This window comes from Camelus dromedarius, chromosome 15, assembly GCF_036321535.1.
Source record: "Camelus dromedarius isolate mCamDro1 chromosome 15, mCamDro1.pat, whole genome shotgun sequence".
NCBI lineage: Eukaryota > Metazoa > Chordata > Mammalia > Artiodactyla > Camelidae > Camelus > Camelus dromedarius.
The window spans coordinates 32,910,403-32,937,725 of NC_087450.1; the positions used below are offsets into that span (position 1 = coordinate 32,910,403).

The 27,323-nt window shown below is 36.9% G+C and overlaps 2 protein-coding genes across 4 annotated transcripts in view; both read right to left on the reverse strand.

The window, feature by feature from the left end:
* DYNC2LI1 (dynein cytoplasmic 2 light intermediate chain 1) overlaps positions 1–16,418 on the reverse strand; it is a 28,576-nt gene extending 12,158 nt beyond the window's left edge. Inside the window, exons 1-6 of one of the 2 annotated variants that reach the window (XM_010997152.3) lie at positions 16,283–16,418; positions 14,268–14,385; positions 7,783–7,817; positions 6,710–6,779; positions 4,530–4,618; positions 349–535 (exon numbers count right to left, since the gene is read on the reverse strand). In XM_010997152.3, the coding sequence (XP_010995454.3) occupies positions 349–535; positions 4,530–4,618; positions 6,710–6,779; positions 7,783–7,817; positions 14,268–14,385; positions 16,283–16,290 (507 nt within the window). In that variant the 5' untranslated portion in view covers positions 16,291–16,418. The remainder of the gene's footprint in view (positions 1–348; positions 536–4,529; positions 4,619–6,709; positions 6,780–7,782; positions 7,818–14,267; positions 14,386–16,282) is intronic. The other variant, XM_010997153.3, reaches the window with a different exon arrangement.
* A 5,879-nt stretch (positions 16,419–22,297) lies between these two features.
* The window catches only part of PLEKHH2 (pleckstrin homology, MyTH4 and FERM domain containing H2), an 83,585-nt gene continuing 78,559 nt past the window's right edge, over positions 22,298–27,323 (reverse strand). For both annotated transcript variants that reach the window (XM_064494533.1, XM_010997151.3), the window contains exons 29-30: positions 25,697–25,834; positions 22,298–24,425 (exon numbers count right to left, since the gene is read on the reverse strand). In XM_064494533.1, the coding sequence (XP_064350603.1) occupies positions 24,243–24,425; positions 25,697–25,834 (321 nt within the window). In that variant the 3' untranslated portion in view covers positions 22,298–24,242. The remainder of the gene's footprint in view (positions 24,426–25,696; positions 25,835–27,323) is intronic.

The window sequence follows — 27,323 nt, forward strand, 5'->3', positions numbered from 1 at the left end:
TCATCTAGTCTTTGCCAGGTGACATTTGTACAATCTGGTTTTTTATCTTCATTTTACAGAGATTATAAAATCAGTATCAAACTCCTACTTTAAAACTCTATTCCTTTTGACTGGTGTAATATGCCATAACAATCACAGCAGATGTCTAACAAGAAGACATAAGAAATCTTTTCCTTGTTTTGCTCTTACTGAGGTTTTATTAAATTGCTATAATTTTCCAGTGAACAGGTTCATCTACATCAAGTGAATTTCAGCTCATGCGTAAAAATCCAAAGAAGTTGTTTGTGATGTTATCTTTAACTGCGTACGGGGCTAAGAATTCCAGGAATAACCCCAGCAGCAACTCACCGGATGGTCCTTCTGCATATTACTCCACATCTTCTGTCTCATTTCCGAAGCTGCTTTAGAATTTGTCTTCCCCAGTTTCATCATCATTTTATCTACATGAAGTTTTGTGGCTTGCAACAGATTTTCCATGGTGGGCCAAAGGTCATTCGGTTTTGAAAGATCCAAAACAAGAACAATAGAAAATGTCCTAAAGAAACAAAAAACACCTTTCAAAAAAAGACTCAAAATAATCACCGCCCTATTATACTGAAATTTATTTTCAAGGAATAACACTATAGTTTAAGGGAAAAAACTCAGCAATCTTCTAAGAAAAAAATTCAAAATTATAGCCTTACTTACTCCAGTGCTTTCGTCTAGTGATATTTAAGTGTTACAAACAATAGTGGCAGTGAAACTTTTGTTTGAACTAATAATAATCCAGTTCAAATAATCTATAAACAATTGGGCCCAACAATGCCATGTTTAGATCCAATTTTGCTGTGTGTCCCAAATAAAGCAAAAATAATCATCATCGCAGCAGCAACAATGCAACAATCAGGTGAAGGAGAAGGAAACAGACTCACCCATGGACCTTGCTAGGGGACTGTCCAGCTTATTTACTCTTAAACAACACCACCTCCTAGAAGATGTTATGATGGCCACGTTGTGGATTAGAACTCTGAGGCACAGATTTATATAACTAGTAAATTGGAGAGCTGGTATTTAGATCCATACCTGCCATAGCTGTTGCTTCTGAAAGCACACCCCTGACCACTGTACCCCACCACCATTACCACATGCGTGTGTGTATCAAATGTAAACCTAAACTCAGCAACAACAAACAATTCAATTTAAAAATAGGCAAAGGACTCAAATAGACATTTCTCTATTTAAAGATACATACATGGCCAATAAACATATGAAAAGATAGCCAGTATCACTAATCATTAGAGAAATGCAAATCAAAACCACAATGACATACCACTTCACACCCACTAGGATAGCTATGATAAAAAACAAAAATAAAAACAAACAAAATTCCAGAAAATAACAAGTGTTGTTAAGGATATAGAGAAATTCGAACCCCTGGACCTTGCTGGTGGGAATGTAAAGTAATACAGCTGACACTGTGGAAAACAGCATAGTGAGTCCTCAAAACATCCAGCAAGTCCACTTCTGGGTGTACTGAAATCAGGCACTCACACAGATACTTGCACAGCAATGCTCACAGCAGCATTATTCACAACAGCCAAAGGGTGGGAATGACCCAAATGTCCATCAGTGGATTACTGGATAAACAAAATGTGGTATACACATACAATTAAATATGATTCAGCCTTATAAAGGAAGAAAATTCTGATACGTGCTACAACATGGATGAATCTCAGAGACATTATGCTAATGAAATAAGACAGACTCAAAAAAGGACAAGTTTGATGTCACTTACATAAGATACCTAGTCAAATTGGAGACAGAAACTAGTGTAGGGTTTGCCCGGGGTTGCAGGAGGGAAAATAGGGAGCTACTGTTTAAGGTGGACAAGGTTTCAGCTGGGGAAGATGAAGTGTTCTAGAGTCGGATGGTGGTGATGGCTGCACAACAATGTGAGCATACTTAATGCCACTAAACTGCACACTTAGAAATGGTTAAAGTGGTGTATTTTATATTAATATTTTACAACAACAAAAAAATGAACAAATATAAATCCAGGAGTATTTCAGAAAATGGTCATAATAAGTGTGCAGAACCATATCATAGGCCAACATGTCCTGGATCAGCAGGGCAAACATTCTGCTAGTAGAGATAGCAAGGAATTATAATATATGTTAGTTATTTTATAATACAGTCAGGTTATTTAGTTTGAGCAAGTCAGCTATTTTGTGCAATTAAAGCAAAACAGTAGCTAAATTCTATACTACAGGTCTCAATACAGAAAGTAGTCTTCATAGACATTAATTATCAAGATTTTCTGTAAAATTATTGTGCCGTTAAATTGTCTAGCCAATCATATCTATGTCATTTTAATAAGCTCATAAACAGTTTTGCTTAATTGTAATAATAATAATATATATACTTTTTTAATAGTAAGGAAACTGCTTTATTCTCAGGGTTTCAGTATGGTTAATATTTATAAAAGGGGACTATGGTTTAATTTTTTTCAACTGAGGTAAAATATATATAACATAAGATTTATCATTTTTTCCAAATGAAAGTAACTTTGCCTTAAGCAAAGGAGAAATGGATTCTTCAACTTTTTTCCAAGATTAAAATTTATGTTTCCAGTACACTGGAAATAGTTGTGTTACTTTTACCTTCATAGCAGATGACAGCTAAAAAAAAAATTTTTAACACAACCTTTTAAAACAGGGAAGCAGACCACAGGAAATGCTGTATTACAAATTATCTAAAGTCTATAGAAATGTTCAATGCAGCTATAATTATTTTATGAACAGTCATCTTAAAGATAAACAGTATCTAATAGCATTGGGTAATATTTTCTCAAGTTGCTGGGTTTTGTCCAACACAAGGAAATTATGTGTCAAGTTAATTCCAGTCACCAAACACTCTTGAGATATGTAACGACATTAGAAGCGAAATGTCTTCCCTGAATTCTTCAACCACTCAGTAAGCCACTCTGGATCCAGGCCTCCAGCGCCCCTACTGTCCGTTCATTGTAACCCTGACCCCCCTTCTCTCCTAAAGAGGGCTCCAGCTACCCTGGGGTTCCAGGGAAGGAAGACCAGGAACACAGAAAGGGACACATTAAAGCAGCTGTGGAAAGATTTGGCTTCCTGAGAGAACAGAATTTCTACCAGCCCAGCAGGTCTGGAGAAGGGAAGTGAGGTAATGTGACAGGTGATGTGACAAGTCAAGGCCAGAGCTGGAGCCAGGGCACAGCGAGGTGAGAGCTGTTCCCAGCCTTTCCACCCCTGTCACCCTCAGGCCAGGCTAACCAGCAGCCCTGGTTCCTTCAGCTCCTCCCCGCCCCCGCCATCTCTTCTTAACCACACCACCAAGAGCTGCCCCAATTCCCAGGCAGCTTCAATTACTGGTCTCTGTTAAAGGACAAAGGAAAAACTATATGGCTGTAAAATTCCACATAATGTCAGCGGAAAATGGTGGTTGTAAGTGAAAAAGCAGGATCTAAATGTAAATATAAAACATCCCATATCTGCACACAGTACTTTACTTACAGACACTGAAAACACTGAAAAAAATACCTCAGTATGTTAACAGTGGTTATTTTTCATGTGATTGAGAGTGCTTTAACTTTCTATGTACCTTTCAGTATTTTTCCAAGTTTTCTACGTGAGCATACATTACTTTTGCAGTAAGTAAAAGACAGTAAATTATATTTCTTTAAAAGAAAAAAATCACTGGACAAATAAAGTTACCAATGTTACCAGCTAGTTATGGAAAAACGATTGTCCTGTTAACAAGAAATAATTCCACTCTAAAGATCTTAATGGCTGCAATGTAGCAAATAATTGTCAAGCCCTTCATATTTGGTCCAGGCAGCATAGACCAGTGGTTTGTGTTAAATTCTGACAAGAGTAAGATATTTCAGATTTTAAAATTTTGTTTTTCTTGGCAAAGATGGGTTCCCAGGAACATTATGAGAAATGTCACAATTTTCCACATCCGATTTGGCCAAAACGTGGGATATATTGTCAAGAAAACACCACTAAAGAGTTGAGGTTTTCCACCCGGTTCTATTTTTTTAAGGTCAGCAAATAGACTTTCTTCCTCCTCTAACTCATAGAATTCCCTTGGATGAATCTTCAATGGTATTAATTAGCATTAAATTCAAAGTTATAATATCCAGCTTAAGGAAAAACTCAGGGCTGAATTAGCTCACACTTGGACGGGTATTAGAAAGAATTAAGTTTTCAAATTTATTTTTCCCAAGTGAATTCCTTGCCCAGATGTTACTTGACATGTTTTGGTTTTTTGGGGGTTTTTGTCTGCAGCCTTGCAAAATGTTACTAGTTCGAATGCCAACAGTCTCATTTTAGCACAGGCCAGGAACCTTGGTTCTTTTAAAATCTCTGAGAGCATTACAGTTTAAGCACATAGAAAGGAAATGAACGTAAGCCTTCAGCAACATAAAACTGTTCCTACAAATTCTGACCCACAAAAGGCTAGTCCACTGGACTCGACTGGATACTTACTAACAGCTGTTCTGGAGCTGGCCCACTTACCGTAAGGTGTCACTTGTGATGGGTATGCTGATTAAGTCCAATAAAGAAGTTCCTCCACCTAGTTCCCAGAAGTGAGCAATATCTTTTGGCTGAAAAAACAGGGTATTTTTCATATTAAAATTTTTGCTTTTTTAAAATTTTAAATATTTCTTATACTTTATTAGCACAAGCCAATAATAATTATGGATATGGAATATTACAGTCCTCAATCAACCCCTTCTTGGCAGTCAGAACTTTCTCCTTTCTCTATCCCATCCCTCAACATGCATCAGAACATCGATTCCAAAGAACAAAAATGAAACATTAAGAATATGTATGTGTGTACATAAATGCCTCAATTCTGGTAATACCTTAATAGAAGACAGTAAACAGTGCCCCAATTCTGTAAATATCACAGAAACAGACACTCAAATTTGAAATAAAATTAACCAGCTGAACACATTTGGTATTACCTTTTGAAAAGTTATTTTCTAGATAGAAATTAAACAATTGAACGGGAAAACATCCTCACTTAGGGAGGCAGAAGCTCACAAGACAAATCAGACATACAGATGGCAGTCCTGGCTGCACGTCGGGATACCTGAGCAAAAGTTAAGCAGACCATCTGTGCCTGACTCCCAGGGGGACACAGCAGCCCTAGCACGGGCAGCACAAGTGGCAGGTTGGGGAACAAGGGGAGACGCAACAACTGCTCCTCTTTCTACATGACTCAAACATTAGGAGATTGAAAGGGCTGCGCCATCAGGCAGCTTGGAAATAGGACCATCTATTCCATGACAACCTTCCCAGACTACTAGCTGATGGCATCTCTGCTTCTGGCCTGATGCTGAGGAGCCTTCAGGACACAAGATTGTGTGAGGAACTGATAAAGTGCTTCCATTTAGAACTCTTAGGTTACATTAAATCTGAGAAAGACATGAATCTTTTAGAATGAACATGGAGAAGTCCAACTTGATAACACAAAGTTTAGAGGAAAAAAAAAAACAATGAAAAAGAATCGCATGAGTTTTTATTTATCTGATACCATGAATTTGGAAGAGAAAGATGGTTATTAAAGCAGTTTTAGATGAATATATGTATTTTGTATTTTTGACAAGTGATCATCTCACTAAAATTGTTTTGCTGTTGATATTTGAATCACTATTTGTTGGGGAAATACGTTTGCATTGGAAAATCTCCCTTGATTAACAATTTGATGAAGGAAAGTTTTTACAGCTCTTCTCAAAAGTTAAGCATATGAAAGTTGTCTCAAAATTTCCAACGAAAAGGGTAATTCCACTTCTAGGCTTATCACTCATGTAGAAATTCATGTGGGTCACAAAAATAAAGTTCTCCCAACATCTCAATATATTACGTTTTTTCTTTTCTTTTTAATTTCACAGTTTTAATAACCAACTTGCATTAATAACCAATCCAGGAAGCAGCAACAGGCAGTTCTAATTCTTTATACATTGCTTAATGATCAAACATTTGGACTGGATCAATCTATAAAAATTTGCCTATGTTATGGGAGGTGTAGGACCTTCTATTCTAGATTGTTCTTCCATACACCTAACTTTATTTAAGAAATGGCATCTTTTCATGTGAGAACTCCAATATAGAATTTATTTAGGATTTCTTATTCCAATATACACTCCAGACTATTCCTCTATCCTGAATAATTTCTAACTTTCCTCTGCAGATACACTAAAACAAGTGAGAATAGGATTATAAGCAATTAGGGCCTGTGGTCTCAAATAGCATTACCACTTTCAAGATTTATATGTAAAATTACTAATAATTTGGATTTTGAGCAGTATATTTTCATAAATATTCTACAGGTCACATCCATATTTTTAGCAGATTTTTTGGGGAGACAGAAGGTAACTCACAATATTATTCTCACTTGAAAGAAGAAAAAGTCACATTAACACAACATAAAGGTGCTGAAAAACTGTACAATAAAGTAACAAAGGAATCTTATTCCAGCATTTTAAGACATAATAAATGAAAAGGCCAAAATATTTTCACAGTTCAGTTGGCTTCATGTGTGCTGAGTTGCATTTGAGTTTAGAAAGTACATAGCTATGAAGCGTACAGCTGGCTATGTTTACTGACTGTAGATAAGAAAATAGTAAGAGCATCAGGATGACCACTCCTCCATCTATGGCGTAGCAATACTACTTAAAAGAGACACTCACTACGTTATGCCCTTTTGCTCTCCTTCCATACGTATATTCCAAAGCTAAGGTTGGTTTCGGTGGCTCATCCCTGCATAATAAAGACAAGTAGCATTACCATCATGGGTGGTACTCTTTTCTTATGCTATCAGCTTGCCTGGTTTATTTTTGCTTCCTCTTAAAAACTTTATTAGTAAAGTTATAACTTGTATAACAACTGAAGTAAAAATGATTAAAAATTTACACAAAAATTAAATAAACTTTCAAAGAACCATCTTAACAGATTTTAGTAGCAGCTGTGGAGGTGAATAATGGCACCTGCATGTACTGGGGGCACCCAGAGGCAGTGTTGTGGGGCAGAGAAGGCAGCGGGGCTGGCAGTACTGACGGCCGTGTCAGGGCACAAGCTCTCTGCATCTGGGCCAGGTGAGAAGCTCTGGCATCAGGTTTATGCTCAGCCTGGATGTGGGGAGTTGGGAACCTAAAGACTATCCATTTTAATGGAAACATCAGTGAAAGACTTTAATACAGGTCTCTATCCGAAATCACAGCTCAGACATGGACATCATTTAGCTAATGAGAGCTGCAAACAAATAAGACTTTCCTTATCAACTTCCTGCAACACCTACCAATCATAATCCATTTAGGATTAATCTGCTGGCATGCTTCTATGGTATAGAAAGTTAGAAAATATATAAAACAAATGGTAACATGCACAGTTTGAGGATCAATAATGTACTTCAAAATGTACCCATGAGCAATTTAAAGATTATAATCAATGTTCAAATAAGTAGAATAAAAAAATTAAATATCAAAGTAGCATAGCCAAAAAAAGTAATTACTATCATAGGCTGAGTAATTATGTTAATTTCTTCCCCCAAATAAGGAAATCCAATATTAATCCTGTACATTTTGCTTGACTGCTGTTTTTTCTTTAAAGGAGATCTTAAAAGCCATACTAAGTCACTAAGAATTAAAGTATGTTGTTTCAGCCTCAAAATTATTCTCTTTCCATATGTCTTTTAGGTTCTAACTTGTCCCACACAACAAGAATACACAAAAATGTAGTCTCTAGAGGTTAACGTAACACTTACCTGTCAAGACACCTTAGAATAATAGTAGTCTTTCCCTGGAAATTCAGAAAGAAAGAACACTGTGTTAATGTCATCCACATGTAAAATTTTATTATTGTTCATAATTGTGGCCCAAAATAGCTTTTAATCAGTTGAATGATAAATTACCTGGAAACTAGAAACTTTCAGAATTGTTCCTAAGTTTGATAAGTGGAAAAAGTTAACTGTCAACTTTCCATCAGAGTGTAACTACACTGCTATTATTATAATTATAAAGTCCCGCAGATGACAAATACTAGCAAATCATACCTCATTTTAGTGGTCAACTTGGCAGCTGTCTTAAATTTTCTCTCTACTCATCAACGCTAATTACTGGTTAAGCTGATGAGTAGTGTCTTCTAAAATGTTTTAACTCCAAATTGTTGAAGTGGAAATAAAAAAAGATAACATACAAATAAAGGACATGTTGCAAACACGTTCAAAGTGAGCAATACAGAGTAGAGTAGAGTACTTTTTTTGGTTTCTTTTATTTCTAGAAGATGTACTTATCCTAACTGTCTTTTCAGGAGTCATGAAATACAGATTCTGGTCCCATTTCTGCCACTAATCATGAAACTTAACTTCACCTCTTAACCAGGGACGAGCTCAGTGGTTTAAATCATTATTTGTTTGTTTTTTTTAATAGTAAAACTTATTTCTTTTTAAATGGATAATCTCTTAGAAGAAAATAGATAAAAGAGGAGCAGCAGGGAAAGCTGTACTGAAGGAAACCTTTAGGATCCAAGAAAAGCAGTTTGGAAAACTCTGAACTACCAAAAACATAGATTATTTTACTGTATGTGTGTTTTTTTAAACCAAGAAACCTATAACATTTACCAAAAAAAAAATCATAAATAAATTACTCCAGATTATATCTGGGCTATGATCAAACTGAATGACTTTTTTCTAATGAGATACATAAACAATTGGACTAGTACTAAAAATGTATATTATTGAAAGACATTTAAAGGTAGGTGTTATAGCAAAGTGAAAAACTAGAAACAATAGAAATGTTCCAAATAGAGAACTGGCTAAATTAATTATGATAAGCCATATAAGGAAACAGCATGCAGCTATTAGGAATGATGATGTAGGAATACACATACTGACAAGGTAAGACATGCATAATAGAGTGGCATGACGCAGTTTTCCAATTAAAAATAAATCTTTTCCTACTTCTTTGAGATGCACATACATAGATATATATAGAAAAATAAACACAAATAAATCTAGAGAGACATCACATGTTAATAGTGAATGTTTCCAGGTGATAAACTTCTAGGTAATTAACTTCTTTAAGATAATCAGGATTTTCTATCCTACACCAAACATGTGTCACAAGTAGTGTTAAATAAATGAGGACTACAATACCTAAAAATTAATGTATTCTATGTACAAGAAAGTATACAGACTAACCATATTTTAGAATTGGAAGGAATCTTAGATATTTCTAGACAATATTCTCAAATTCTCATGGTCCAATAGTATTGATTTAAATTATTTTTATTATAATTTCATATAAACGTATAGAACTACTTGGGGGAATTCCAAATAAACTCAACTCTGGACACTGAAATCAATTTTTAGATTATCATTAAAATAATGATCCAAATTTTAAAAATTCACTGCAACTCTAATCCCATAATCCTCTACACACCCCTTCATCTGGCATAATAATCCCCTCCCTTCTAAAACCCTTCCACTCTACAGCTCCAACTCCATGGTACAGACAAACTGCCCTTCCCTCAACTTCTTCTTCAGAATGTTCTCTATACCTATCAGCCTGAACTAAAACATGGCTGTTTCTGGACCACTTCCTCTGCAGTCTTTATTCTCACCACCCCCACGTACTTCAGGGCCCTCCCTGCTCCCAGTGCCACCTTTGAACAATTACTCTGCTTCCCTCCTCTTGTATAAACCTTAGAGGCTTAAATCAGTCTACACTCATGGTTGTTGTCTCTTTCAGCTCACAGTCTCCCCGTCCCTCTCAGCCACTGTCATTGGCCTTGTTAACTTCACACCCACAGTGTGTGTATCTTTTTGAAGTAATTCTTATTTTGTGGTTGGCTTCATTCCTTTGAAAACTATGTAAGTTTAAAAAGCTAAAGCTCTAAATGTTCTTAGAAACAATGAACAGTACGTATATGTAATTTTTTTAAATGTGCAGTATATTGTGTATATGTATTTATACGCAATACATTGTATATGTGCAGTCAAATTGTAACAATTCTACCTAATAAAACTGAAAAATGAAAAAAAAAAAACAACTTTACACCCACGTAGGTATGGGCAACCCACCTAAGACCCCAACCTCTCAGTGCCTTTGCCTCCTCAAGAGACCTTTTCCTTCACTCTGCTTCTGCCACACGTCACTTTTAAGGTTCTATCGAACCATTTCACTACTGGAAATTGTGCCACTTCCAAAATCACACACACAAACCACGCATTCTCTAACCACTTCTTCAGGAAGCCCCACAGTAATAACTCTTCAGCTTTAGTGTGTGGTCTCAAAAATCCATCCATTCTTCTGAGACGCAGCCAGAGACAGGGGTGCTCGGGCTACCTGGGCACTGATGCAGCCTGGTAAAAATGTTGCCTCACTGATGCAGAAGTTAGTTCCTAAAAGCTTCACATCTGTTAACATGCCCTTAGGTAGAAGCATGAAGAGCAGAAATAAAATGGTATTATTTATAATATAATAAAACAGATGGTCCTGACTTAGGATAGTTTTACTTATTATTTTTCAACTTGATGATGATGTTACTGGAATGCAATCCCACTGTAAGTTGAAGGAGGTTTGTAATATGAACCCCAAACAGGAACAGGCTATGATACTACATGAATTGTGGCATCTTGGATCTGTAAGCCTCGACATTTTTTAGACAGTGTCACCAGAAGTTCTGCGTCTCTCGCAGGAACTTTGTGGGCTAAGCAAAGCTGCATGCAGATATGATGCATCTACTCCAGCTCTGTATGGCCACTTTCAAAACCTTTTGTACCCTTGGCTAAACAAAACAGAAACTTACAGCTAGTGCTATAAAGTGTTCCAATGAATATGCTGTCCTTTTCCCCCATGTTTTTCACAACAATAAACAACCTTTTGACAAACATCATTGGTACAATTCAATTATTCTTTAAATGAAGTTCCTAAAAGTGAAGTAACTGAATCCAAAATATGAATATTATTAAGATACTAACTTACTTAGAATCTGACTTAGATATTTAAACACAACATTGTAAATCGACTATACTTCACTAAAAAATGCATTTGAATGAAAATGAATGAGCAGAACATATATAATCCCATGACAATATACCAGAGACTGTTGCCTGACCATATGAAATGAATTACACATAGGATATCTCATGATAGACATCACAAGAGGAATATAGGTAAAGTAGAAATAGTGTAGGCAGTTATCAACTGCTCAAGATCATGCCTAAGGCAGTCTGAATTGAGTTTTCTGTCTTTCCCAAAAGAAATGATTCAGACCCACACAGAAACTAGGATTAGAGAGAGATTAAGTGACTCGTTCCAACCCAGAATTCTATACCTAGACAGACTTTCCATCAGGAGTTAGGGTAAAATAAAGGTATTTTAGACATGCAGGGTCTTATAAATTTTACTTCTCATGTATACTTTCCCAAGAAACTACAAAAGAATGTGCTCCACAAAGATAAGTAAGCAAACTAAGAAGAAGGAAGACACAGGATCCAGGAAACTGAAGCTCCAACACAAGAAAGAGGCAAAGGGAGTCCCCAAGATGTTGGGGAGGGATGGTAGCTGTGCAGGTAGCTGTCCCCAAGAATAACCAGTACAGACTAGCACAGAAGGTCCAAAGATGGGAGGACTCTGGCTGGAGAGGGGAACTTTCAGATGATTTGATTCAATTGACCACATGAAAAATTATATTGACTGTCTACAGGGGATTGTGGAAGGCATTAGCAATAGATACCCTGGGAGCCAGCTTCAAGGATGTTCCCAAATGATCCCTAGCTCCTGGTATTCACAGCCACATGTAGTCCCTCACACACTGGACCACAGTCAGTCTTTGTGACCAATAGCATATGGCGTAAGTGATGGCATGTCACTTCCAAAATTAGGTTATAAAAGACTGTGGCCTCTGTCTTAGATACCCTCTCACTTGTGATCTCTCATTCTGGATGAAGCAAGCTTCCATGTTGTAAGCAGCCCTGTGGAGAGGTCCACATGGTGAAGAACTAAAGCCTCTGGCCAACAGCCAGCAAGTAACTGATGCCTCTTGCCAGCAACCATGTCAAGGAGCTTGGAAACCGAGTCTCAAGGTCAGCTGAGCCGAGAGAGAACTTTAGTCTCTGATGACACCCTGACTATAACTTTTCGAAAATTCTTAAGCCGGAACCACCCAACTAAGGTGCTCTGAGATTCCAGACCCTCAGAAACTGGGTGAGATAATGTTTGTTGTTTTAAAAGTTTGGGGCAATGCATATAAAAACTAAGGTACATATGAAAACTAAGCAAATTTTAAAAGTTTTAAACTTCAGGAAAAAGTTATTTGAGAAAGGAAATAATCATAGTTCTGCACTTGGCACAACAGCAAAACAATTTAGATACTTAAAATAAATTAACACTGAATATTGATTTAGCCTAGAATGATAACAACAATGTAGCTGGAAGTAGGAGTTTGAGAGAAATAGGATAGTAAAATACTCTTCTACTATTATCAGAAATTCAGCAGTGTCTAACACTGAAAGTCTGGGAATAGCCCAGAAGCACACTATTCAGAAATACAGAAGTAACTTGCAGAAGAAACAGTAAAAAGATATGAAAACGGTGGCTCTGAGGAGAGATTCTGAACAATGTGGAGAGGTTTGTTATTTTACTTATGCACGTTTTGATAATCTTTAAATTTTTAAACTACATACATGAATTACTTTAATAAAAGTAAATTTAAAATAATAAAAAAAGACTGTAACAAAGGATCCAACTGAATACAATGAAGGACAACAGCATAAATGAAAAGACTTGCAGAGACCAAGCTCAGCCCTAGTGAGCAGGGTTATGGGATTACTAACATTTTTAAAAAATTATTTTTATTTTTATTTATTTTGGGGGGAATTAGGTTTGTTTGTTTGTTTATTATCATTATTTTTTAATGGCGGCACTGGGGATTGAACCCAGGACCTTATGCATGCTAAGCACACGCTCTACCACTGAGCTATACTCTACCCAACATTTTTCAATACAACAACAGGAGCTCAAGCGTCTGGAAAAAGAAGCTGACAGACCTGTCCTAGTTCACAGTAGGCAAGCGAAACCTGAAAAATTCTGTTCTCTTCTGAGAATTTCACATTAGAATAATTCCAGTTGAGTTACCAGATCATGACAGACAGACAATCCATGACATATAGCATCCATGACACAGAAGGTATCTACACTTTCTACAGTAGTTAAGCAAAACCTCAAAAATTCTGTTCCATCCTGAGAAATACACATTAGAATCAAGGCAGATAAGACAATCCACAACTGACAGAGAGTTCATGACAGAGGCATGGCTGAAAGAAATGCTAAAGCTGAAAAAGACTCAGGGAGACAAGGTGGTTGCCACTATTTGAAGGGCAATTTTTAAATATTTGAAGGTTTAACAAGTAGAAGAATTAGACTTACTCCTATACTTTCACAGGTCAGAATTCGGACCAACGGTGGAAGTTACAATGAAACAGACATTGGTTTTCTAGTATTAAGGATTTGTAACTCGGATTTTCTAATAACAAAAATTGAAACAGGCTGCCTTGTGAAAGAGAACACCCCCATTGCTGGAAGTATTCAAACCTAGACCATATAAACACTGCTTGCAGTGGTTCTTAACCTTTTGGGGAGATGTTAGAACACTGGAGAATCTAATTTCCCATTAAAAAGAAAAAAGACACTGGTGTGCAATTGTACACAATTCTGCATACATTTCTAAGGAGTTCATGGACCCCCAATAAATACCTCCAAGGACCCCAGGCTAAAGACCCCTACTGTAGAAGAGTAGACTATCGCTAAGTTCCCTTCAGTGTCTAGTGACACTAGTTTAAGAAAAGTGAATGTTAAATGTGTTATACTCTATATAGTTCATATTTTTATCGTCTATACACTTGTTTCAGTTGTACAAGTTATCTATAAACATGACCATGAAAAGAGTATTTATGGGTCCTTTGTGCAAATTGGGAAAAGAAGACTTCTCTGGGCTGTCTAATCAGGAACAAGCACCTCTTCCTCCAAGATGCTGTGATCCAGGTCAGGGCACACCGCTTGACAAGAGTCAGGCTGGATGTTGGTCCCCACCCACCCAGCCAGATCCAACCAGCCAGCCAGAGATTGGTCATCTGGTTAAAGAGCTGGAGTATCTAAATTCTCACCGAAGTATTAAAATAAATTTTACCACTGGTTGTTAAATCATCACAAAACTTGGGGGAAGAAAAGGTTGGAAAAAATGCATTACCCCATTTTTACTGCCAATGAAGAAGACAGACTTTTCTCCAATTTCAACTCCATCACCTTCACTTCCATTACTGCCCCGTTTTTCCACTTCAGCTTTTGCGATTTCCCAGAGTGTTTCACTGTAAGAGAGGCAGAAAACCAAAGTTTAGAGAAACAAAAAGAATCCTTTCTAAAATTTATTTCAAGCTCAGAGAAATTTTATTTCAGTCAAATTTGTGAAATAAATCGACATTATCTTGAGGGGACCATGCGCTGATAAAACTTCTGAGGATTAGTCATTTTCTTTGTGCATCAGAGAAACAGGAAAATGATAAACCGAGCCTTTTTCACCCGGATTTGAGGGCTTCCGGGCAAGGCTGAAAGCTGTATGTGTTAGCCTCTCACACACACATGAATGTACAATGACTTTTGGAAATGTACAACTTGAAAACCACCAACATCTAGGAAAATGGTGAACGTGCAAAACCAATGTGTCACATAATCTTTGCTCCCTGGAATTCGTTTGTTCGTTTTTAATTATATTTTCTGGCTCAAGATTTCTTTTTTAAAATATAAAGAAAGGGGAAAAAATCACCGAAAATCACTTTGGAAAATCATCCTTTCATTAGTCTACATACATATATTTTATACAAATAAGATTATATCATTTTTTAAAAGTAAACCCTAAATGAAATACGGAGTATTGAACTAAAAAAAAAAAAATGAGCAAGATTTGATATAAGCTCGAATCTGCTACTTTCTACATAAAGTATGCCAAATTGGGCAAGCTACCCAATCTCTCTGGATTCTTCATTCCTTTAGTAATTTAATAAGTATTTATTGAACACTTAATATATGCAAACTTCTGTGCTAGTCCCCAAGCTCATCTCTGTTCCTCCATCTCTAAAATGCTGCTTAAAAAAGAATACCAACTATACAGGATTATCATGAGTGTTAAAACGTGATAATTCACTTAGGTTAGTGTTTGGCCTATATATAATTACCGAAAATTACCTAAAATTATTGAGTGTTTATCATTATTATCATTAAAGAACCAGGAATAAAAAAGGGAGTTACAAAAAATCAAAATAAGTGACTCTAAATGTTTGCATTAAAATACACACAATTATTTCACAGGTGAGGCCTCAGCCCGGGCCTGCTTGCTCCTCAATTACACACCATTTCTTCATAGTGTGATTATCTGCTTTCCAAGTTCCCAGAAGAAAAGAGGGAAGGACTTACTGTAACCAGTCGTGCCACTGGTGGAAATATTTATAACTGTAACCAATTACATGCTGAATGGAAGCTGACAATTTTTAAGGTTCATAAACTTAATGGAGATCACATCGTGGATCCAGTGTGAGAACAGACTCAACCTACTCTATGATGGACTCTCGGACTCCTCTCCTCCCCACCCCCACCCACGTCCTTATAAGTGGTTCATAAAAGTTTTAGGTATGGTCTTGAGAACTAGTAATTAAAAATTGACATCATAGAAGGGAAAAGCTAAATGGTAATAGGTGATTAAAATCCTACCCCAACGCGCCTTTAAATGTCATCTTACATTTTTCGGAGTGCTTTCACAAGTTTCCCCTCATTTATGGTTGTCGTGAACCCCTGCACCCGGAGGGGTGGTCCCAGAGGAAGCGGCTTTGTGGTCTGGCTCGCCGCCTGAAACCCAGCTTCTAGAACATTTCGTGGCCCGCGAGAAACTCTTATTTAAGTGAATGATTGGAGTTGAATGATGTTTCAACATCTCTTAACTTTTTCAACTGGGTAACTTTTCTACCTATTTCAAAATCCACATTCTCAAGGATAGTGCCTACGGCCCTTTGACCATCCAGACAAGAGTTGCAAGCAGGGCAGACCCACAATTTACTTCCACCGTCACGCATGGATTCTTACCACCCCACCCCCGCAAATACCTCCAGCCGCCTCTCCTCCTCAACGCCCATCCCTTCCAAGTGGGTTGGGGAAGAGGGGAGGCTCTAGAGGGGAGCGTAAGCCAGGCGCAAGCAGGGTTGTAGAGATAGATACCTGGGCATAGTGGCTCGGCTGCCCCAGGGTCGTGGTAGCCGCGTAAGGCCCAGTCTAGAATCAACCGGACCGCGAACTCCGAGATCTGTCCGGTAGCGCAGGCTCCTGGGTTGCCATGGTAGCGACGTCACAAGCGCGGCTTGCGTGCGAAAGATGGGCATCATGGGAAATGTAGTTCTCAGCGTTCTTGTTCCAAGACACATCCCCCGCTTCTTCCCCCAAGACTTGAGAGAGATACGGTGGTAATAAAACCGGGACCTAAAAGCTCTGGGCTGGAAGTGTTCTTTTATTTAAAAAATATTCCACTGAAAGTACTGACTGCATGCCAAGGGTCTCTGCCCTAATTACTTTTTATTCCCTAATAGCAACAATTTGGGAATGGAGGGTGAAAAAAATCTCCTGAGCTGTATTCTATGATTTATTAGAGGCAAAAAATATTTACCATTTCAGTACTTTCCAACTTTCTGCTTGTTTAGTTGTATTGGGTTTTATGCAATAGCACATCATTTATTAATAAGCTAAGAAAGCAAATACATGTCCAGAATACTTCATTTACTTTATCTCCAAATCAGTATCAAACATGGAGTTATTGCTATATGCAAGACAATGTGCTACTCAGAATAAGGAATGAAGATCCCTAACCTTCAGAAAGACTAAGTATAGCTACCAAAAGGAAGCCAGTGATAACACGCTATTGCAGAGAGGTACAATTTACATAAGAACAAGTGACTATGCCTTAAAGAGCTGGTGAAACATTCATGGCAGTGACAGTGTTTGATCTGTCTTGAACGCTGGTAGACCCAGGTTCTTTAGCCCAAGATGTCCTGAATATTTGAAGGAGAAACTCCCCCTCCACCCTTCTGCCATTTGTCTCGGTCTCCATGGTGTAATGTTCAAGAATTTGGGCTTTGGAGTAAGGTAGACTTAGGTTTAAGTCCTGACTCAGCCACACTGGTTAAGTTACCACATTGCTACAATGGACAAATTATTCAATTTCTCTGAGCCTTAGTTTCTGATCCTGTAAAGCAAAGGGAAATTACGAGTTTTAAATAAGATAAGTATATGTAAAACATAACTTACGTGTGTCTGACACATTATAAGTGCTTAATACTTGTTATCATGTGGTAAACTGCTAATCAGCTACTTTGAAAAAAGAAACACAAGGAAATGAAGTAGATGGTTGGTAGGGGAAAACAAGGCATTCACTTCAGATAAAATCTTTGGGGACAAAATTCTCCCAACATCTAGGTGCATTCTGGAGACAGAGAAGACTACAGTTGCACATAGGAAGGGAAGTAATAGAGTAGCATTCAATGAAGAAAGGCTGATAGCAAGGGAGATTGCTACATCTACCATTAACTCAGCATCTACATCCTGGGGCTAGCCAGCCTATAAACTCACAAACTGATGTGGGAGAAGTTGTGATGAATTGTAATGATTTGGGTTCTGGAACTTTAGACTCCCTTTGCATGTTAATTCAGAAGACCTGTTGGTATGGGTAACAGTAATGGCAGCTAACATTTTGCCAAATGTTTGCTCTGGACCAGGCACAGGACTGGCACTTTAAAGTTATAATTGTGCGGATAACTGGGAAAGGTGGTTGAAGCAGGGAGCCTGGTAACAAGGAAGGTGAAAATTATCTGTCTGGGCCCTGATCACCAGCATTGATCTAGGAGTAATTCAGTTGATTCAGTTGATCTGATTGAGCAGGTGAATTCCCTTTTCTACCCTTATGCCTCCTGAGGCTTCATACTTAGAGAAAGTGACTTTACTGGGTAGATGAAAACTGTTCTTAAGGTAAGAATATACAAAGATTTGAGCTCCCGTGCTGGATCAGCCCAAGAAGACTCACAGATTTCAATGCTGGTGATAAAGAGGAGACAATTTTACACTGCTTGCTGGATAAGATGAGCAACAGTGCAGAAGGATAAAAATGTGTCCAGGGCATATATGGGGACCTGTGACTAGTTAAGGGTGGCGTCAAGGTGGGAGACCAAACTGGGCAGGTAGACTGAGCTACAGTGAAAGATCTTGCAGTCTGGATTTTACTGTGTTGTTATGAGAAACCAAATAAGATTTCAAATAAGTGTGCCATGACTGAGCCTGCATCAGTGAGATAATTTTTTGCAGCTGTGTGCAGGATGCTTTGGCATCTGGAAGCCCATATGGAGGCTATTAACAATCGCCCAGAAAGTGACAGAGTTCTTACACTTTCCCCTTGTTTTCAAAGTTATATAAGCTTATTGTAGTAAATTTTTAAAAAGGTATATAGAAAAAATAAAAAGGGTATAATAAGCAAATGCCAGAAGTAACAACTATTAAACATTTTGATGTATTTCATTTTAATCTTTTCTGATCTTTCTCACATTGTTGAGATTTTACTATAAAGTTCATTAACATTCTGGTTTTAACATGTGTTTTCCCATATCAATTTTTTAAAAACCCATAATATAATTTTGATGGCTGCATAAGCTTCCACTACATAGATTTTTTTTTTTTTTTTTTTTTAGTAATTTACTTACGCATTCTCCTAATATGAATGTTTCAGGTGGTTCAGAGTAAACACCTAACAGGAGTTAGACTAATCAGAGTCCATCTCTGGAATTTTTCAAACTAGAATTAGGAAAATGAAGTCTTTCCCTCTCTGGAGAAAATTGCCATATTTCCTGCTAAATACAGAAGGTATGTTGTGGTGAGGGAACAGGAAGCAGACGCAGAGCTATGTCAAGAGAAAGTACTGGCTCAAATCTCGTGGTTCTGATTGTCCTTGAGGCTCGTGTCTTCCTCTTTGGATTTGGTTGCTTAGCTCTCTGATTGTGTGATACATCCTAGTATCCTTGTAATAAGCTTTCTCCTTTTAGTCTAAGTTAGTTCAAGTTGAATTTTCAAATTTACAACAAAATCAGTGCTGGCTAATATAGATAGTTACTAGAGAGCAGAAAGTGAAGGCTTGGGGAAGGGGAGAAAAGTCAGTATTTCCCTCTTGGGTGACTGATGAGTTGATGATACTGTTGACCAATTGTTGGGGGCACAGAGTCGAAGAACCAGGTTTCGAGGGCATGGTGAGTTTGAGATACCATCCAGTAGGCAGTTGGATCATCTGGAGTCCACTGGATTTGGCAGTTAGTGGGTCAATGGTAATCTTACATAGAAAAGTTCCAGTAGAACAGTGGGGGTATGACATCAGTGTTAATGATACTCACTTTATCCCAGGGGGGAAAAATCTTATAATCTGTGCATAATCCCAAAGCTAATAACTCTCCTTAAGCTTTTCCAAGGTTACTCATTTTCTATACACTTTTCTTTCATAAAAGGCAACACTTACTGGAGTTTGATAAGCTCATAGTATTTTCTAGAAATTGATGAAGTTAATCACTTCTCAGCCATCTCTGGAACTACCCAACATTCAGTTCTCAGGGACTCTGCTAGGGATTCCTTAGGTCCACATAGTGAGACAGGGAATTAGCCTTTTCCAGCCACTGCCACTGTTGAAGAGTCACCTGATTTCTTTATTATTATGGTAAAAAACTCGTAACATCTACCTTCTTAGCTATTTTAAGTGTACACTTCAGTAATATTAACTGTTGTCACATTGTTATGAAAGAGATATCCAGAACTTTTTCATCTTGCAGCGTGGATATTGTATACCCATTAAACATTAATGGCCACTTCCCCCTCCTGTAATCCTTGATAACTACTTCCCTAGTTTTTGCTTCTATGATTTTGGCTACTGTAGATATTTCATATGAGTGGAATCACACAATATTTGTCCTTTCTTGATTGACATTTTGCTTAGCATAAGGTCCTTGAGTTTCATCCAGGTTGTAGCACGTGACAGGATTTCCTCCTTCCCTTTTTTTTTTTACATCTTTAAACAATTATAGATGAAATTCTCATTTTTAAAAATCATGCATTAATAGGATTTTTCTTTTTTAAGTCTGTGTAATACATCATTGTATGTATATTCCACATTTTCTTTATCCATTTATCTGTCGGTGGACATTAGGTTGCTTCATGAATAAAACTGTGATGAACATGGGTGTGTAAATATCTCTGCAATCCTACTTTGAGTTCTTTTGGATATATACCTGGATGTGGAATTGCGGGATCATATGGTAATCCTATTTTTTATTTTCTGAGGAACCTCCATAGCATTTCCCATAATGGTGGTACCATTTTGCATTCCCACTAACAGTGCACAAGAGTTCCAACTTCTCTGCATCCTCTCCAACATTTCTTGTTTTCTGTTCTTTTGATAGTGAGTGGCCTCTCTTGATGGGTATGAGGTGATATGTCATTGTAGTTTTGATTGCATTTCCTTTATGATTAGCGATGGTAAGCATCTTTTTCTGTGCTTATTGGCTATTTGTGTATCTTCTTTCTTCAAGTCCATTTCCTACTCAGGTTGCTTTTTGTTGTTAAACTATATATATGCTGATATATTCTGGACATTGACCCCTTATCAGATATATGCTTTGCAGTTATTTTCTCCCAGTCTGTTGGATGCCTTTTCACTCTGTTGATTGTTTCTTTAGACACGCAGAAGTTTTTAAGTTTGATGTAGTCCCATTTATCTATTTTTTATTTTGTTGCTTTTGAAGAATCCTCTGATTTTAATAAAGCCACCAATAAAATCCAGCAACACCTTCAGAAAAGGATGCCACTCCCCCCACAAACCCTGTCAATTAGAAAATTATGTTAGTGAAGTGTTGGAAGGAAGGGAACTCTATTTCCCATGCTGGCGTGAACATTTATGTCTTATTTTGGAGTTATTTGCTAATAGATGTTGCCCGTGTAAAAGTTTTTGTTTCCTGCCTGTTATTGGACCCAGAAATACTTAAAAAGCATCCAATGAAGGTTTTTGGACTGATGTTGATTATAAATGTGCCTCCAGAATCACTGTGACTATGTTCAATTTAGGTAAAATTAAGCTCAATAGGGAAAATGATACTATAGAGCAAGTGTTTATCTCATCTCCTCACCTCAGCCTCTGCCCAGGCCCATCCAACTCTTCATGTAGGACTGACCTTCCCACTTAAATGCCCAAGAAGAGCTTGAGTCTTGGTCCCAGTGAAATATGGACAACTCTTATTTCACCCTAAATCTCTACGTGCGGAGTTTACCTTAATTTGGAGTTTAAAATTGCTCTTGTAGGGAGAAAATAGAGGGAAGTTTGAGAGGAGAGGCAATACCTGCATGAACCCGTCAGCAGAAAAGCTTCTCCACGTTGTTACTCCTGCTCTTCACTTTCTCTTCCTTAGTCTCCGCATTTCTGGAGCCTTCGCTCCACAGGAATCAGCCCAGAGACTCTGCATTGAGGAAGTCCAAATTCCACGACAGCTGGGGATGGGTAGACAGGTGAAATGTGTTCTTGGCGTCCCAGGAACACGTAAAGCCTGTTTCTAGAGAAATATGGTTAATATGGTTAATTCTTCAGGATTATACTTCAGTACAATTATGGGTTACAAGTACTGTTCTAGGAACATGACTACCATGTATTTTTTTTTTCCCTATGGAAAAAATGTCCAAACAATCACTGATGAACACATTTTTCAAGCAAAGACTCGTATAAGTTATAACTGCCTTTTCTTTCAAATTGAGAGTTAAACTCATTTCTGAACTATGGCAGTGTTTGACTTTAAGGACACACACACACACACACACACACACACACACACACACACACAAATCCGGAACACTTAAGATAAACTTTTAGAACACAGTCTAATCAACTCACCTATGTGAAATAAGCTTCATTAAAATTTTTTGAAATCACGAGAGAACCTCATGATTCACACATATCGTACATGTGTCAATGTGCGTACATACATATGAAAATTACAATTTGCCAAAAGAGCTTCCTTTTATATGGATAAAACAAAGCAACACTGAAGACAAAGCAGGAGTGCAAGAGAAGGAGGTAATAACTACCATTTTCACTAGTAGTACACCTCAGCTTTGACAATGAAAACATTAGGTATTTCTTGAAGATTATTCAAAAGATAATGCTTGAAATGGGTTTTGTAAATCATTTATTATGATTGAAAGGGAAGAAAATGATAGGAGACAAATATTACAATTAAACATGTAACATTATTCTCTTGTAACCAATCATAATAACATACTTTGAATTTTTAAATGGCTATATAAGTAATTTCCCAGAAAATAAAATTTTCACATCATCAGTTACAGAAAGTTGATTTCTTTCCATCAAAATATTTTATCTCTGCACTCTATCAAAAATAAATGCCAAGTCTAGGGTACTACTGTTTCAGCTAAGCCTTCACTACTTGGTTAAATCAGAAGATTTTGGAGGCGCACTTACCAGATGGTGAACTAACTACTGCCTGAGAATAAAGTCCTCACACATATGTAACAACTCTGCCAAGCCTCTGGCTTACCAACCAATGATTATGAAATGGTTTTCTGGGAACTCAGAAACTCTACTGTATCCCAGCCAAAAGACTCCTGAGAGTCACCAAACTGGTAACCAGCTGATTCTCAAAAATTAATTTGCTTACACAGTGAATGGTTGTGGCTCAAAAGATTTAGGGGAAATAGTAAAAGGAAATCTGTTTCTATGGGGGTTTTGACCTTTGTCATGACCAAAAGCAAAATTTTACTTGATCAGTGTATTTCTTGGCTCTGTCCTTTCTAAGGATGCTAACATCGGATGGAACATTTTAAAAAGGCTTGGTGTGAGAACAGGACACTGCCATACGGAGAAAGCAGCAAACGAGAAAACATGAAGGCTCTGCCAACAAATTAATTCAGCAGCTAACTTTTTTTTTTTCAAATTGGTTAAAAAATAGCACACACAAAATGATAAATATATGTCCAAAATATAAATATAAAATATTCTACACATAAATAAAGTTAAGTATACTCATGATTACCTCTACAATTAAACATTTTTACAATATAATTTTCATGTCTTATCACAGTTTCATTTTTATCATGAACAATAAGTACCTAATTTTGACACATACTGGAATGTACTGACCACTTATGTAACTTAGTAAAGTAATACATTTCTAGATTGTATCAACTAAAATGTACCTCTTTTGACAGAAAAGTTACTTTCTCTTTTCTTTTAAAAAATATTTTTGGGAATTTATTTTAAAACTATAATTAGAAAGGACTTTATAAGTCAAAGCTTTAAGAGTTGTCTTTGTTTTCAAAGATATTATTATTTAATAAAGCAAGGTCAAGATGACCTAGCACCCATGCAATGAAATGTGGGCAATATTCCAGTGAACTTGGGTTATGCTGACAGCCAAAGAATGTCAGGAATCACGGTCTTGTTTTAAGTTTTACACTCCAGTGATCTGAAAAGGTGACAGGCTACACTTTCTAATACCACACAGGGGTTCTGGTTACCTACCTCCTGTTTTCTCACACAATGCTTCATAGAGCCAGAAGACTTACTGTTCTTGCTTTAAAATTTACCCTTCAACACCACCCTGCAGGTGTTTCTTACACCGCATACTCTACTTCTTTCTAAATACTGTTTCATTAATTAAAAGCCCACTTAATTACAGTACTTAATTTTTTGGCAGTGAGCATTTCCAAATCATCAACTGGTTTGCCAAATGAGTTTGGCAAAACTTCCTTGAATCTCCCTTTCTAAAGATTGTTAGCTTATTTTTTTAAAAAAGAGAAAAAAGCCATATGGCATGATGCGTCTGATGGCAACGGAGAAGGCGATGGAAAAAATGATGAAATCTAACCCAGTTAATTATCTAAGAGAAAATCAGTATGTGGGAAAATTTTGTGTTTATGTTTCATGAATAGCATTCATTTGAATATTTATGAATCAAATAAAGGAGTAACCCCCATTATTTTTAAAGAATGGAATACTATTGTCTGGGTGCCCTGCTGCCAGATGTAAATGAACTTATTTGGAGATGACACAGCCATTGCTTGGAGGAAAATGAGTGGATGCTCAGACCCCTGACTTTCAGAGTAAAGTGGGGCCTTTGGTTGGTCTGCTGCTTGACAGAAGGGGCTGGCTTCCCATCACCCTGGCTTGGGGACCCCGGGTCCGAGCTGAGAGCAGCGCTGGAGCAGAGAGATGGTGAACCACCTTTTGCTGATAGAAGTTGTTTATGTAACTGGCGATCAACAAAGTGATTTCAAGAATCTAGAACAAGAAAAGCAGAAGTGTTATAGTCCTGAGAAGTTCTCATCACTTCCAAGAGAGAGTGAAGAGTTGGCCATGGGAAGTCTCCATTTGCAAGTGCCCAAGCTACCAGAATTCCTTTTTAACCAGATCAAACAGTGCAGTACAGTTGACATTTGAACAACACAGGGGTTAAGGGTGCCAACACGCTGAGCAGTCAAAAATCCATGCCTAACTTTACAGTGGCCCTTTGTATCCACGGTAATTCTGTATCCACAGTTCCACATCCGTGGAGTTAGTAAGCCATGGATCACGTACTAACGTAGTATCTACTGTTGAAAAAAATCCACGTGTAAGTGGGCCTGCGCAGTTCATACCTGTGCTGCTCAAGGGTACTTATATGTTCAGCACCATCAAGGCACTGACCTATTTTTCCATTACTTAAGCCAGCAGAAAGAGTGATAATTTAAAAAAAAATCAAATTTAGTGGCAGTATTAGAAAATGTGACAGTCGTACAATTCTATCAGTTATCTTAAAGCCACATTTGTGACTATATGAATAAGAAATTCAGTGTATTTTATCAACTCTTTATTTAAACTAAAGCACTGAGTGTGCCATGATCTGCACTTACTATCTGCCTTTACTTAAGTACAGATTTAATTAAGAGACATATATGCCATTTTTTTAAAGGTTCAAATTCTAAAAAAGTAGTCTCTTTTGGTTGACAATTTTAAGATGGTTATGGTTTTAGAAAAATTAACTTCTCATGTTTTTTCCTAAAATTGGAATTACATGTTAGAATGTAGCCCTTTCATTTATTGCTTTTACTTATAGACATTAAAACTACAGTTTGCTAAAAGTAGTAAAGAAACAAGTATATTTTAATCATAAAACCTCACTCTTCCCACTAAATAAATGAATAAAGTAAAGTACTCCAAGTAATAAGATAATGTGTATAAAGTACCTGACAACAACTATGTAGGCCAAGATCATTTATTTTAAACTTTCTGTATACCAGGCACTGGGCTAAATACTTTACAGTTCCTTCATTTAATTCTTAAGCAAAACAAACAAACAAACAAACAAACAAAAAAACCCACAAAGTTAGCATCATACCGCTCTTTACATGAAGAAACCAAGACTTAGAAAGATGCAGTAAGCCAAAATTTGGATCTATGCTTGTTTGATTATAAGTAAAGCGTGTTTTCCCATTGAGAACTTAGTCTTTGCACAATGTATGTTTTAGTAGGGGAAAAAACTAGCACACAACAGCGAAAAGGCTTCTACTCACTTTGGGTTTTGCCATGGCAAAAAGTAATTTCTCTGTTGGTTTGTCCTTTGAATGCGTATTGTTAATGACTATCATAAAATCATCTTGATAACCTCCAAAGGTCATTAGACTCCTGTACACATAGCTGACTATTAACCTCTTCAAAGAGAAGAAAAAGGAAATATGTTACACACTTCATTTTCAAAGGAAGTTGAGAGATGATTAACAACGTATATCTCCATTAAAATATGGATACAGTCAACCAACTACAGATTGAAAATACTTTAAAAAAAAATTCCATCAGGTTCCAAAAGGCAAAATGAATTTGCCATGCACCAGCAACTATTTACATAGTATTTACACTTTCTACGTATTAGGCTGATTATCTTTCTATATATTAGGTTGAATCAAATGAAACTATGCTTTTTAAGGTAAAAAATGGCCAAATATTGGCAAATCCATATAGTTCACCCTGATATATATATTTTGATATATATAAACATAGTGTCATGCATACTGCTTCTTTTTAACATTTTGCTTCTTTTAACTCAACATGTTATGAACATCTTTCCATGACAACAAATGCACTTGTATAACATAAGTAATTTTGTAGACATTTATTTAGATTTTATAGACATTACTTATCTCCTATTGAAGAATACTTAAATCTGTTAACTATCATAAACAATACTCCAGTGAATATTTTGGGACATATTTCATAACACACATACCTAATTATTTCTTTGGTCATAAACCTCAACAACTGAAACTGCTATCTCGAAAAAGTAAGGACAATTTTGAGATTTTTTCCAAACTCAGAAAGGTTATACTCATTTACATTCCCAGCGTCACAGTCTTGGTAACACTGGAAATCATCATTCTTTTGAATCACTGCCAATCTGACTGGTGAAAAGTAGAATCTCACTGTTTCAAACTGAATTTATTTGATTATTAGTGACATTAACATTTTAAAATACATTTATTGAACATTTGTGTCTCTTCTGTGAATTGCCCTGGCCCATTGGTCTACTGGTGTGTTCATCATATCCTTACTGTTTGATAAGACATCCATGTTCGTAAAGGATATTAAACCTTTGTCATATATGCAGCAAATAGTTTCCCAATATCCTAAAATAATTTTTAAAATATAATCCAAAGGTGTACAGCCTAAAAGTAAAGGAATCTGCTTGTCTAATAATGAGCTTGCAAGACTGTGAGTGAACCATTGCATCATTGAACGTCTCAAGTGCTACAGCCCAGCAGTGACGACTTCCTGGCCTGTACATCCATTTCCTGGGATCTAGGAACTGGCTTACTTAGCTAAGGTAACTCAATATTGGTGTACAGTTTCTGTTCACCTTAAGTCATTGATTTTATAATCTATCTTCAAATGATCTATTCAAGAACTAAAAGGCATTCAAGGAGACATAAATACCTTCAAAAAAGCTTTTCAACAAGGAGAAATAGTTACTATAACACTAAAGGATGGTCTGGTTTCCAAGAAATCCTCAGTGATCCTGACTACAGCCCCAGGTAGGCAACCCACAGGTGAATTTAGCAATCCCTGCTCACCAGGCTAAAAATAAAGTGCAAAATTTTTAAAGTAATGTGACACATAGAAAATATCATAGAAAATGAATTTCAGATG